The sequence below is a fragment of the Mchenga conophoros genome, linkage group LG13 (genome assembly GCF_057382185.1).
Source record: "Mchenga conophoros isolate Kocher_MC1m ecotype Shallow Benthic linkage group LG13, M_conophoros_male_GT1.1, whole genome shotgun sequence".
NCBI lineage: Eukaryota > Metazoa > Chordata > Actinopteri > Cichliformes > Cichlidae > Mchenga > Mchenga conophoros.
The window spans coordinates 19,259,371-19,274,163 of NC_140538.1; the positions used below are offsets into that span (position 1 = coordinate 19,259,371).

The 14,793-nt window shown below is 39.3% G+C and overlaps 2 protein-coding genes across 2 annotated transcripts; one reads left to right on the forward strand and one right to left on the reverse strand.

Moving 5' to 3' along the window:
- Nucleotides 1-79: 79 nt before the first annotated feature.
- LOC146561195 (disks large homolog 1-like) lies at nucleotides 80-7,781 on the forward strand. The gene is made up of 7 exons (XM_085297058.1): nucleotides 80-2,870; nucleotides 3,119-3,364; nucleotides 3,549-3,638; nucleotides 3,886-3,963; nucleotides 4,998-5,270; nucleotides 5,418-5,516; nucleotides 6,949-7,781. Exons 1-7 carry the CDS (start codon nucleotides 2,853-2,855, stop codon nucleotides 7,069-7,071), a joined length of 927 nt encoding a protein of 308 aa, XP_085153184.1. The 5' UTR covers nucleotides 80-2,852; the 3' UTR covers nucleotides 7,072-7,781.
- An 809-nt stretch (nucleotides 7,782-8,590) lies between these two features.
- LOC146561196 (sterile alpha motif domain-containing protein 3-like) lies at nucleotides 8,591-13,683 on the reverse strand. The gene is made up of 6 exons (XM_085243184.1): nucleotides 13,590-13,683; nucleotides 13,227-13,245; nucleotides 12,735-12,819; nucleotides 12,480-12,644; nucleotides 11,983-12,189; nucleotides 8,591-11,750 (listed from the first exon to the last, which is right to left on the reverse strand). The coding sequence occupies exons 1-6, from the start codon at nucleotides 13,681-13,683 to the stop codon at nucleotides 11,448-11,450; spliced, it is 873 nt and encodes a 290-aa protein (XP_085099310.1). The 3' UTR covers nucleotides 8,591-11,447.
- Between the last annotated feature and the right edge of the window lie 1,110 nt (nucleotides 13,684-14,793).

The window sequence follows — 14,793 nt, forward strand, 5'->3', positions numbered from 1 at the left end:
TCTCCCTGTCCGAAAATAATATATTTTCAAAGTAAGCTTAGAGTGGACCCGTCTCATTCTTGGCCCTTTCACGCTTGTTCTGTCTGTCCGGAAGTGCATGATATTTCTGTAATGCTTTGCAGGCATGACTTGTTTATCCTGCATGTGCTGCATGTTGTTTTGCTGCTGGCATGCTTCCACTTCAATGCATATATGTTTTAAAACGTTTAAGGGAATGCTGAATCATCATGTAACACAAAGTCAGGTAAACTTGGGGGGGATATCAGCCTGTCTAGTTTATACACTAGTCTAAGATTTATAAACTACTTTGAATCCATTTCATACTTTGGTTCAAATGAAAGTGACGTCAGATGACCTGGAGAGGCAACAAGAATATAACCCCCATTAGGTAATGTCTTTGTAGGTGGTGGCCACAGATCATTTCTCTCCTTATCCCCACTGGACCGATGTTTCTTCAGTTTTGCTTTCTGTGAATGCCCTCACCATGACGGATAGCGTGATATGGTACCTGCAGCCCAGTCATGGTGCACAGATAGACCAGCTCTTCCAGGATGGCATATACGTTGCAAGAAGGTTTAGTGTGTCTCCTGGCACAATCTCAACACCGTAGAAGAGGCAACAGAAGACAACCTATATACAAGAACACCTGGACAGGGGCCATGGAAGGGATCAACCCAGCAGCAAGACCGGTATCTACTCGTACAAGAAGAGGACAGCTTCACGGTCTCTTCACGTTGCACAGGTCCTTGTACAGTGACAAGGACACTAGGAAAAAAGCACATCTAGAGAAAAATCAGTCAGGAGGGTAAAGAGTGTCTCTGGTGTCCCTCAAGGGTCAGTGCTGGGACCATTTACGATTTATCTCCTCTGTCCAGAGACAGACTTTCATCATTTTGGTGTACAGTTTCATTTTTATATCGATGACTCTTTTTCTACAAAACCAAGAACCTCTCTTTCCTCCCCCTTTTCTTATCTCCATTACCTCAATCAGACCAAACTCAGTGACAATAAAATGCAAGTTTTTACAAAATTACGCCCTTTTATTGTCTCTATAGATGGATGTCAGGTCCACAGTGTCAAAAGTCTTGGAATCATCTTGGACAATACTCTCTCCTCTACTGCCCACATCAGTAATGCCTAATTTCACCTATGTAGCATTTCTAGACTACACCCTTTTCTCTCTGAACACAGCACACAAGTCCCCCCCCCCAAAACCTCTCCTTAATCCATTTCAAATGGTACAGAACTCAGCATGAGTCATCACCCTCATCGAGTCTATTACACCTATTCATATCCAGCTTCACTGACTCCCTATTCCTCAGTGTATCCAGTACAAGATTTCTCTTCTTACTTTTCTCCTCCTTTCCAAGGCACTTAGCACTCCTGTAACTTTTAGACCTCACTCCTCACATCCCTTCCAGCAGCTTCAGCTGCTCTTCTGATTGCTGCTCACTTCAGGCATCATGGGTGCCTGTAACTTTGCTGCACCTTTGCATCTGATTGCCACTTCACCTTTGTCAGCTAGACTCTATGACGTAATTCAAATCGAAACTCAAAAACAATAACTATTTTGTTTTATGTTTTAAGTTCATATTATTTGTGTCTTTAAGTGTCTTTCACGGTCGTTCATGTTTTAATATTTTGTTATAAGGTGACCTTGAGTGCTTTGAACAGCACCAAAAAAATGGATGTATAATTATTGTTATTAGGGGGAGAGCAATAGTCTGTGGACAGCACATATGGATCCGCCATGGCCTGCAAAACCATCCTCTTTTTCGAGGTGTTGTCCTGTTTTTGGCTCTTGAGTATAGCTGTTGTCACTTTCATTTGCACCAACAGAGGTGAAAGAGATTCACAATGGTTTGTTTCCTAATTAAATAGATTGACATCCCTGAAGTTTGACTGACTTCATGCTATATTGAGATGACAAAGTGTTGTCTTAATTTATTTTGAGCAGTGTATATACAGTATATATAGTGTTCTCCAGTCCACACCCAAACACAGTGAAACTGGAGCTACAGATCAAAGGGGCACACGTATGTATTGATCTGTTATCTTAGTTCGAGGCATCAAAAAGTAAGCTAGTACTCATGCACTTTTAAATTGGATCAAACATTTAAAGACAAGTGTACTAGCCTTGGTACTGAAAGAAGTTTAAATCTTTTTTTGTGAGTTATTAAAAAGCTTTCACTGACCTGTTTGTATTGATACATTTAGCACTGCCTCAAGTGACCTTCTACTGTTTTAAAGTATGGGCTCCATAAGTGAGACCAATGTGTTTAAAGCATGTCATCATTCTTTATTCCTTCTTTGCCTTGCTTCAGTCATACAGTCATGGGAAGGAAAAATTGTGGCAAAAATTAGAGAAAGAAAGATGAATTCAGCTTTTGTCTTTGTGGCTCTTCAGAGCTTTAAAACTATGTAAGGGGAAAGGTACTGCAGTAGGATACTGACTGTTTTGATGTACTGTGGTGCACAAAATCCTAATGGTCTCTCCTAGCAAGTATTAACATTGTCCCAGGACCAGAATGGCAACCACGTTGGTCCTTTGCTACAGACAACTGTACATTTGCATTCAAGGTTTACTTAACCCTGAGCCATCATTGTCATTAGATCGTTTCTACAAAACATCTCATTGACTTTCAAATTTTCAGCAGCAGGCACTGTCTTCTGACCAACTCCAGGAGTGTAGAAATCCTCATACTAACCAGCCCCTCAGGACCACTTCAAAAACCTGGGTCATCCCAGGCTTCAGCTGGGTGGCAAGCAGAGAGCGTCTACAGGAGGAATCTCAGGTGCTGCCACCCAGTGACAGTGTGTGCAGTCGCTTCACAGAGGAGGACGGAAAGGAAATGAAACAGCCCGAGGAGGTTTGTTGTCCAGCCTAGATATCTCAATCAGATGATATTGCTTAATTTGTTATCTCTTAAAGCTTCTCTGCTCCCCTTCTTCACCAATTAAAGATTTTACATCCTGTGCCAAGAAACTTTTGTAACTGGAGATTTCATTCTTCTAATAATCAGTGTCTTTCATAAGCCCAGTGAATAAAATTTAAATGTTGTCATCTATATATGTCACAGAAAGCCAGTAAAACCATGAAATTATTTCTTATCACCAGGCTGGTGCGGGCGAGCTGTCAGAGTGTGATGCCTTACCTCGTCTGTTTCGCCACCAGAGAGTTGAAACCCAAGAGTGCAGGAAATTTCAGCATCACAAAGCTCTTATTAAAGTGGGCTCTTTTCCCCATGGAGACCCCGTCCACAGCATGGACGGGGTCCCATCAATCACAGTGCATCAGAAATCTTCTGTGGTGACCGAGAAGTCCCTTCTTCAGGAATCATTCATCTCCCAAGTGCCATTAAGAGTAACTTCAGTCTTTCTTAAATGTCACATTGCATCTGCAGGATTACTGTAGTCACTGCAGAGAAGTGTGTTCATTCTGTTAAATTGTTACTAATTGATTTTAAATATACCAGGGAGTGTTGCTCCATCAGGCCTCAAATTACAGGATTTTAGCCTTTTAGCTCTAACAAAACTATTTCCTTTAGTTACAGATCAAAGTGTCTGGTCAGAGGGGTAGTTTGGGAATCAGCATAGCTGGTGGAAAGGGCTCACTGCCTTACAAAGATCACGATGAGGTGAGTGCTGGTGGAGAAGCGTCGGGTATTGCTCAATCTCTTGCAACACTACATTTATAGCGCATCGTTTGGCTGCCTGACTGAAGATGATGAGAAGCAGCTGCCGAGGTTCTCATGGATTTGCTGGTTTTAGTCAAACTCATATAGATCTGTGTGCAACTTGAAGAGATTACCCAGTCACAAAAGGCTTTTGTTACATACTTAAACAATAATTTCATCCAAGGTTATTGTGTCTGTTTCTTTTCAGGGCATTTTTATTTCCAGAGTAACTGCAGGGGGGCCATCTGAAAAGGCTGGAATCCATGTTGGAGACAGACTGCTGGAGGTATTTGTAATAATCATTAATAACTTCTGATTTAATCAATATGTGCAAAGGTCTTGAGCCACCTCTCATTTCTTTATATTTTGCTTCCAAGCAGCCTTTTTAAAAGTGGTCAAGCAATAATTCTCCAGGCTTTCTGAAGGTCTTTTCAAAGTTTTTCTTTCCCACATTTTCAGCCCTGTACCTGAACATTTTCAGTTGTCACACACACACACACACACACACACACACACACACACACACACACACACACACACACACACACACACACACACACACACTTCTTTAGTTGATTCTACAAAAAAATGTCCAAAATTATAGTATATAAGTATTTTGGCATATCTCTGTATGTTGTCTCACAGTCGTGTCCTTAAGAAATAGGAATAATCCAGCTAAGAAGATGGATCTGGTCCTTCAGTTGATCCATCCAAAGTTCACTGAAGCATATCAGTGAATGGATGGCTGTGAAAAAGCCATTCCTAAGGAACATTCGGCTCCTTCAAACGCTTGGAGAACTATTCCTGAAGACTACTTAAAGACATGAAGAGATAAGCTTGCCTAAGAAATTTCAGACTCCTTTGAAGATTAAAGGTACATGCCAAATATTTTGATTTAATTTTTACCTTTAATATGGCAGAGTACCGTATTTACAAGTTTCAGTAAATTGCTACACCTTTTTCTCATTTTCCTATAGCCAATTATAAAGAAAGCAGTGTTGGCTCAAGACATGTAAGGGTGCGGTATGTGCAAGTTTGTGAAATGTGAGTGAATTTAAATAACACACAGAGATAAAACTCAGGTACTTCCCATTGATGTTCCTCTTCTGACCAGTGGAGGGCATCATAAGACTAACAGAGGAGACAATCACTGCTGTGAGAAACAGAAAACCGCAATTAAGAAGTGAATATCTACCTTTAGACATGCTATTTCAGTACTTATGGTGTGTGTGTGTGTGTGTGTGTGTGTATGTGACTCCTCTGACTCATGCTCCTAGTTTCATTGCTCCTCAAAGTGTAATGTGACCATCACCCTCCCAGGTCAATGGCATCAGCATGCAGGGGGCGACCCACCACGAAGCGGTCAGCGCCCTCAGGAATGCTGGGAGTTGCATCAAGATGAAAGTGCTCAGAGAGAGGCTTCTACCTCGAGTGGTGCGTGACCTGGATGTGTCTCAGGATCCTCGGGACGTGGCTGGACGGCAGCTGTGCAGCCAGCACGGCGGAGGCCAGAGTAAACAGCTCAAGCTGCAGAGCGCAGAAGACTGTGTATCCAAGAAGATTGAGGCGGTTGTGTGCAATGGCAACGGCATTGTGGGTGGTTTACAAATATATATTATATAGCGTACAAAACGCACTTTTTCCCCACCTGCCATGTGTGGATTGAACCTTCAGGAAACAGCACTCCTTGAGTAATTCTTTTGCACCTCTTCCCAATTTGCTCTGTTTCTCTTGTTTCAGTCTGATTTGGAGAGTGATCTGAAAAGGACTGTGTCTGAGCTGGTGGCGGAGGCTTTAACAAAAAACGATTTCCTAGCAGGGGGGAAACAGACGATGACAGTAAGCAGATTTCTTATCCTTCCTTCTGAAATAAAGCCTATTGTTATTATTTTTCAGGGAAATCTTAGTGTCTTGAGACACATCAGGAAAAGCTGAAACTGCCCCACAAGTAAAAATATTGTATTAACAAAAACATCACAAGAAAAATAAATTTTTTTCAGTAATGTCTTAATGACAAATGACAAAATCTTTTGTGGAAAAACTAAATACATGACCGGCCTTAGACACTAGTTTTGTGCTCTTAGGAGAAATGGCTTTTTTGTCCTTATTTTTTATCATAAACACAGAGGTCACATTCTAGTAATGCATCTGGTCTCCATCCTGTTGAAAGCTTCATTTGATTTTAACTGTCACGCAGATGGACTTACATTATATTCAATCACTCTTTGATAAGAGGCAGCTTACTATGTGCAAGCTGCCCAGTCGCAGAAGCAGCCAAACAACCTCCCAAACCATCAAATTTCCACTGTTCTGAGCTTCCCAGTCGTTAGAACTTTTCTTATGAAAAGCTGTTTTTTTTTATCTGCTGAGAGCACGTCTGCTGCTACCGTGGCTGCTTAATTTGCCTGTTCTGGTCAGACATACTCATTAGTAAGCTAATATTTCTGCTCTGTTGCTCTTTTTGTACAGCAAAGGCTTCTTCCTTGTGTGCCTGCAACACATTTTCTTTAAATTGTAGCGCGATGGTTGCAAGACTTACCTGCAGATCTTGGAGGCTTCCTTTTGCAACTAGAGACTGTGTGTGTGAGCTGAATGTCTTAGGGCAAACTATCTTGGCAATATTAGCAGTCATTAAAAAACTGCATCCCTTGTTGATGATGTTTTTTCATTGTGTAAAGACTTTCAAACAAATTGACTTGCCAGATGTCTGCACAACCATGAAGGCTTTGGGGAAAATGCTTAACATTTGGCATAATGTCACCAAACACTTCAACAGAAAGCAGAATGCAAGAATCGGAGAAACCATATTCCACCTGTCTCTCACTAAGGTAGTGCTGATATTGGACACCTAATTTGGAACTCCTGACTCTAATCTTAATGGATTTGAGGATGTGCACTTAAATAAACCTTTGATTGGATTTTTTTCAGTTGGCTTTTGCTCAAAATTATTGCTTCGTGTTTATGAGAGCCAAGAATAAATTTTTAGTGTACTTTCTCAATTAAAAACAAGCAAACAAATAATAAGAAAATGGTTGCAGGGTGTAAATATTTTATGTCTTGGCCGTGAGTAAGTCTCAGTCAATTGATCAAGTAAAAAATGGGACATCATCATTTTTCCACCTGAGTTTAAAAGAATGTCCTGTCTTCTGGAGTAGTAGATACTACTATTCTTCTGAGACTTCAGCGTCTTCACATCATATCACCTGATAGCTTGCCTCTTTCCTTACTCCATCTTGTTTCCTTCTCTAATAATCATGTAATCATGTGGCAGATCCCCCGGATCATCCTCACTCATCCCTCTACCTCAGATGAAGATGTGGAGCTCTTGACACAAAGCCCCTGCAGAGAACTGCTACGTGACTTTGAGTGTGACAGTGCTTTCTGTCTGCCCTGACCACAGATTGGTGCTGCAGAGATGCAGGACACAGACTGTTACTCTCCAGCTATTTGCTTTATTTCAGTACTGAAGCTTCACTGATGTTACTGTGTAGTCTAGGTTTGAAACAGACTGTTGGATTGTGGTTTTTACTGTCACTGCAAAGCTTGTTTGCCTGTCAGTTTCAACTGCTGCTGATAGTGTTTAATATTTTTAAAGCTTTAAATGCTTATTAGAAATGTTTGTTTTTTCGTGCAAAGCTGAATTAAGACGACTGTACAGCTCTGCAAAGTCCACATAAAATACAGGTTGGAATGTCAAATGTGATCACTTAAACAGCGAATGATTGCTGGATACCTCTGCTTCACACCACGGAGTGTAAGTAATGGACGGAGAGGCACACAGTGTCTCCGCCCATGACAGTGTGAAGCCCTTAAACCTTTTATAGCCCACGTTGTGATAAATTGCTACATGGATGAACAGAGTGCACAGCAGGGAGTCTGAATCCCACAGAGACCTGAGACTGACTGAACTCCGCTTCTCATCTTCACACACCTGCTGTATGAGCAAAACGCACACTTGTGAGATTATACGCAGAGCTGAGGGAGAGAACGGACACATCGCAGGAGGAATCTGCAATCTCGCTTCCACAGCCCTACAATGTTCGGACCGTAAATGCATAATTACATCGTGTTACTTTCTCAATAAAAAGCAGCAATATCAATATTCCAAGAGGCTTTTATCTGAGTCGCAGGAGGCGTGTTTACTTGTGCAAATGTAAGATTGCACAATGCTTCTGTTTCTGTTTTCACTCTTCCTTTGCTCACAAAAAATTGTCTGCTTCTTTAACATATGGTAGTGATGACTCCTGGGTGATATTCCTTTAGGGATACAACCTGTTTGGAAAGCACACCCAGTGTGCGAAATTCAATTCAGAGTCTATTGAAACTGTCTCAAGAGGCGTTTGTTTAAATTCGCAGAAGGAGATGAGGAGGATGAACATGGATTTGGAGGACTAGATAATAAACTGTGAATCTGGGACGATTGTCACAGTGCATATGTTTTCATAAGTGCCTTTACTGTAGGAAACAAATTCCTTTGACAATGTCAGATTTACTGCAGTGATTTTTAGTCTTCAGATAATGAAAAACTTTAGGTTTACGTGATTCAGGATAGCTTTGAACCTTGGAGAGTTATTTCTTATTTTAGCCTTATGTATACCGTATATATATATATATATATATATAGGTATATTATATACTTATTGCTTTCATAACAGGCACATAATATACACTCTCAGAAATAGGGGTACCAAAGTGTACCAAAAAGGGTACAAATGCTTGTCGCTGGGGGTGTTCCTTTTTGAAGGACATTTCTGTACCCTTTAGGCTTGGTACATTTTTGTACCTTATAAAGTTGTACCATCTGAAGTACAATCATGTACTTTCCTAAGACATAAATGTACCTTCAAACTATAGTACAGAAATGTTCCCTTGAAAAGGGTACAATAGGGTACCTATGAGGGTACCCCCCCAGCGACAACCTATTTCGTACCTAAAGAGACAAAAATGTACCCCCAATAGTCCAAAATATTTGGTTATTTAACCATTTATTTTCGATAATAGAATCACATCAAAGCATTTAAACAACCACAGGAATACATCCTTGATTACATTCATACATTGCCATAGGACATGTTAAGAAAAATACATTCATTTAAAAAAAAGTAAACAATCACATAAAGACATTAAACACCTGAACACAATGTTTTGACGGATCACAGAGATGTCATGTATTTAAAAAACTGTCCACACAAATGTTTTGCTCTACTTCATCAAGCCAGAATATATATATGTCATATATATAGACAAAGTGGAAAATGTTCTTGCAATCACGTCACACAGAATACCTCAAGGACACAAACAGTCTATCATCAACTAAATAGGTGTCTAGAGCTTGAAAATCTAATTCATTTCCTGGATTGAACAGGATCCAGTCATTGTCAACTGCCACTTGGTAAGCATGGAAATGACATTCATAAGTGCGAGGAAGTAACAGTTTCCCACACAATACCCAACAAGTATCAACATTCAAAATATACTTGATTTTAAAGAATATAGGTATGGCTTCAGTGTGTACATGGCCAACTACAAAAACATCCTCAAGTTCATATTTGACACTGCTGACAGATATAGCAGACACACGCTGAAGCACTTTATCCTGAAAATGCACATCTGTAAAACTTTTGTTCATTTCCAGAGCATTCTGTAAGTCACCTGGCAGAGATGAAAATGGCACACTGACACTTGTGCTGAGTGAATGTTCAAAGTCAACAAGCAACCTACCTGAAGAAAACTCCCAGCACTGTTTCATTTGATGACGATTGCTAAGAGTTGCAGTGATGTTTACAAAGTTTTTGCATTTACTCGCTATATTTTTGAAATATTGATGCTTGCTTTCATATCTCATACACCATAAAGGGCGAAGAGGACCATACATCAAAATCAGCCTTGGGTAGTGAATAAGGTAGTGACACTTGGGTGTTAAAACATTTCTAAAGACTTTTGTAGTCATTTCAAGAAATTCTTGAATAAGCAGGTTTAAATGAGCAAGCTCATCTTTTCTCACATTTGTAGCCATTACACGATCTACGATTTCTGAACATAATAAGAACACATGCCAATATGGAGTGCCAGGTGGAACATGGGGAGCCATTAAAAAAGGCAAGAGCCTGAAAAGGCACCATTTTTGACTGGCTGATCCAACTATGTTAGAATTTCGAAGCATCTTTTCCGTCAGTGGCACTGGTCTGTTCGGCTTGTCATTCCTCCCAAACTTCACATTTTTCAGCTCATCATTGATTTCATATATGGTGATGTGCTTTTCCCTGTGAGCTTTACAAATAACCAAGTTCATTACCAAAGGAATAACCCCCTCCAGCAAGTCGTGCATTACATCTGGGGGAAGAGACTGGGTCACATCAAAATAAGGCAGTGCATCAAATGTACAGTTACCATACACACCGTACAAAGCAGCACTCTCTGGGTTGTTTTCCACACAGTTTATGTGGTACTCATGTACTTTGGTTGTTCTAATAACAAAATGGTCCTCACAAAAGTGCTGTTGTATCTCCGAGTGCGAGGCCATACAAAATCGGCATATTCTGCCTGTATTGAAAGACATTGAGAAACGCCCAATCATATGAGCAGAAAGGTTGTCGCATGAAATGGTAGCAAGAGCAGCATGAACTGTGTGCTCTACTTCATCGACACAGATAGTGAAACCCTCTGTGGACAGCATCTTCAAGTCAGTTATCAAGGGCTGAAGTATAGTTTCAAGCCCACACTCTTTTAAATGTGAATGGCGAACCAGTAAGGCTAAATGAATGTGACTCAACTTTGAGCGATGTTTTCCACTTATGTTTCCTATAGTATAATAAAATGCACAGATTTTGTATTTATTTCGTTTTGCACCAAGTGGGTTCACAATTTCAAATTCATCTTCATAAAAATGAAGTCTTAGAGCTTGAGGATGGTCTTTGAAAAATGAGTGGTCTTTAAAATACATGCCATCTTTGTAATCAGTCAAAACATCATCATCTTGATTTCTGTGGTTATCCAGAACAATTTGTTCCCACACATCCTCCACCTGACAGTATTTGTTTAATACCTGTAGGATTGGAACATACGAATAACTACCAATTTTCACACCAGAATGGTCTCTTACTGTGTAACTGATAGGTTCTGTCATGTTCATTTTTGATTTGCAGTGCTCTTTTATCATAAATGGTGAACGAATTGAATCACATGCTTTCTGGAAAAAATCTGAAGTAGACAAAACCTGCTCAAGTTCTGGACAATCACTGAGGCGGAAACCATGTTTATCCAAATGATAACGAATAAACGAGTCGTAGTTTTCTTTAAAAAAAAAAACACAAAAGAAAACTAAGATCATCAACGATGTCTTGCTGAACAGAGTGTGGAAGGTTATTTTTTTCAGTACATTTGAGAATAAAGCTAAATAAATGATCTCCTAAATTATCAAGCAAACTGTCCATACTAGGTGGTGTGGGCTGCTGAACTGTGTGCGTCTCGTCTGAACTGTGTGCGTCTCGTCTGAACTGTGTGTGTGTGGATCTTCAACCTCTTTGTGTGCATGGTTTTCAAATCCATCTTCAACTACCTCAAGGCTATTCAAAACAGAGGGTTTGTGTTTGCGATACACATGGCGTCGAAAAGAGTGATACTTGGAAAAAGCTGCCTGGCAGTCATTTATTCCACAAGTGATGCTGAAATGAGGCTCATGTGCGTGTACTAACCCAACATGTATAATCAACTTCCTCAGAGTAAATGCCCTTTTTGAACATTTTGAACATTTGTGGAGTGGGGGCATATTTAATAGAGTTGGTTAAGTACCCTGGCGACACTTACTGGCAGGGGTTTGTCTCCCTGGTCTCCTATGTTGACAATGCAGTTCTGAAGAAAGACAAGTGTTTTCTTGAAGTATGCAGGGTAGGTCATGTTGAACATGAAGAAGGTGGAGAATGCTGAGATGTAGGCCTCATCCAGCGAGACCTTCTTCAGTGGCAAATCCTTGGTCATTTGAAGAACATTTTGAAGAACAGCAGTGAAGTTTTCGCTAAAGCGGCGACAGATGTTGTCTTGGCAGGGATGCATTAAATCAACCTCATAACACAACTGGAAATGAAAAGAGCAGAATAGACAAAAGAATGACATTTTACATTGAGGATTTAAATTTTTGACATGTTTAAAGACACAGACTGGAGATAAATGTAAAGTGCTTTAACCCGTGAACAAAAATTCTAAAGATAATGAACAGATCGATTAATCAGTTAGTACAGAAAATAATAATCAGATTTAGAGACAAAAAATCATTAGCTGTTTCCCCAATCATCTTAACAATTCTTACCCCTGCAGATGTCCCCAGGAATGGATATCTCTTTAATAGGTCCACAGTACACATTCCTTCAGCTACCTCTCGACGTCTCCATGCAAAGGTTTTTGTCATGCGGTCTTTCACCAGTGCTGTGTCAGGATGTAGCTTCTTGTGCTGATCATTTAGCACCTTGATATGAGCATCAACGGAGGCTGCATCTTCCCCCACAAAGCACGAATCCTTTGTCAAAACAGATATCAGTATTATCATAAGTAAAATCTGATAAGTTAATGTTACTCGAAATGCGGTAATTTGTACACCAAATGCTTTGAAAAAAATGCAAAAATGTTGAATAGGAATTGCAAGTTGAGCTGACTTTTGTTAAATCAACTGTGAAGTTCCTTTTTCTATGTTAATGTTATCTGTTAACATGTTTCTTTCAATTAATGTTTACTTTTAGCTTTACAGTGAACATAATAAGACTACATATGTTACCTTAGCTCTTAAAGGCTGAGGGTGTGAGGACTTACGAGAGAGGGCTTCAGTCTCTTCAGACAGGAGCTGCTGGATTCCTCTGTGGTCCGATGTTTCTGCGTGCGTCCAAACTTTTCTTTAACCCGGTTCACTTCTTCGTTGCTGATTAGGGGAGCCCGTTCTGCTTTGAACTTTCTCTTGAGTTGGCTGTGCCAGGTGTCCTAGTTGTTTCAAATGTATATAAGTAGTTAATTATGCTTACTTTATATTAATATAATCTATAAAAGAAACAAAAAAGGAGAGGTACTCACATAACCATTTCCGTGTACATCTCTTAAAGGATACTTCACAATCAGGGCTTTGATTACCTGGATGTAGTCTGAGTGGGTTGGGTACCTGTTTCAAACATAAGAAAGACAACCCACAGTGCACTGATTACTCTTATCCTTTCCTGGGGGCTTTTCTGTTCTTCAATTCTTCTAATCATATTGTTATTACCGTAAATAGTATGTTGTAGACCAATGTCAAATCAATGTAGCTAAAGTTGATTTTAATTTTTTAAAAATGGGCGTGGACAAACAGCCACATCTCTCCCAAACTTAATAACATAATAATAACAATAAGCTATCATTGTGAATCTGTCTATATTCCCCAAAAGGAAGTTACAATTAATTCTCTTTATTAATTGTTAATATAAATTAACTGGTAATATAAAAATGTAAGTAAGTGTACTCCCTGCACAGAGCTTACAGCTCTCATATTCGAAAATCCCACTAAGTAGGTGGAATGGTACAAATGTGTACCTTCCATTGTTTAAAATCCCTTTGAGCGGGAAACAAGTTAGATGGGATAAATTTTGCTTAGAAAACGATTTTGTTAATAGCTATATTTACATACTAGCATGTTTTGAGAAATTATTGATTTTTTTACATTTTTGTACACGGTTCGACACTATTTATTGATAAAACACTCGAATACGGCGGGCAGACAGACGTTGAACATTCCACCAACAGTAAATAGTCCACATTTGTACCTTTCTTTGTTTAAAACTTAGCTAACTGCTAGCTTTCGCCCATGTTAAATCTAGCTCTTCGGACTTTTGCTAACTCTACTGTAAAATTACACGTTGTAATTTTTATAAAAACACAAAATCACACCCGACTTACCTCTAAATCTTTGCGCCTCGTCGTCTGACACATCAATGCCTTCTTCCATCAACCTTTTAAGGAGCTCCTCCGTGGATAACCCCCTGAGAGTCATTTTCTGTGTCAACGCTAGTCAGCGCGGAGGCGGAGCACTCATCACTGCTGCCTTTTCGGCCTTTGGGATTAATGCGCGTTGCGAACTTGACACATGAAAATACAATATTGTGGTATTAATGCGCAGTTGTTTAGAAACCGTTATGCTGTCTTGGCGAACTATATTTGTAACTTACAAAATGTAGTCACCGTAACATAAAAATCTGCTTGACATTTTAACTTCCAAAGAACCTCGGTTTAACTTGATGTTGCAAATTCCATAAAAACCTCACAATTAATGAACAATTCTAGGATGTAGTTAAAGCAAAAAAGTAAAGTCCAAACATAACAGTAAAATGATTTCACGTTTTTGAAAGATTTAAAACATTAAAAAATTATAACTGGAACTTAATAAAATGGAAATGGACCAGTTTTTTTAAACATCATTTGGTTGTGCCTGCATGTCATTGTGTGTGTATTTTTTTTAAATATAATTTAACATAACTTACACAAAGGTAGGTTACAGATATTCTTTGCATCATAGGATAATTTACGTACAGAGGAGAGGACCAACAGATTTGATTATAACATGTAGCTTTTATGAGCACACTCACATCTCATATGAATTTTACAATTAACCAGGCCCATCCAGATTTTCCCATGCTGACCCATTACCACATTCTGCCACTGCAGTACAGGTCAAAATGGTACAGATTTGTACTTTATTTCAAATTGAACCTTTAAAGGGGCATTTCTGGACTTTTAAAGACCAGTATTGTACTTTTAAGGGAACATTTTAAAAAAATGTACCTATAGGTACAAAAATGTTCTTCTCTCATACCTCTATTTCTGAGAGTGTATTACCTAACTGCAGACTTGTTGCCTTGCAGGCTATGTCTAAAGACACATCTTTGCAGTTAACATAGTCATATTAGTTATATTAGTTCTTATTAGTTGAATTAGCTGGCAAGCTTTTTCCGATATATTTTGCCAACAATTATCATTTTGACAGCAAAAATAACATTTCTGGATAAAAATGACATACTAATTGCCCATTTTAACCCAAGTCTTGAGGTTTAACTTTGTCAAACTATGTTCATCACTTGACCATAAAGCAAAACAAAATAATCTG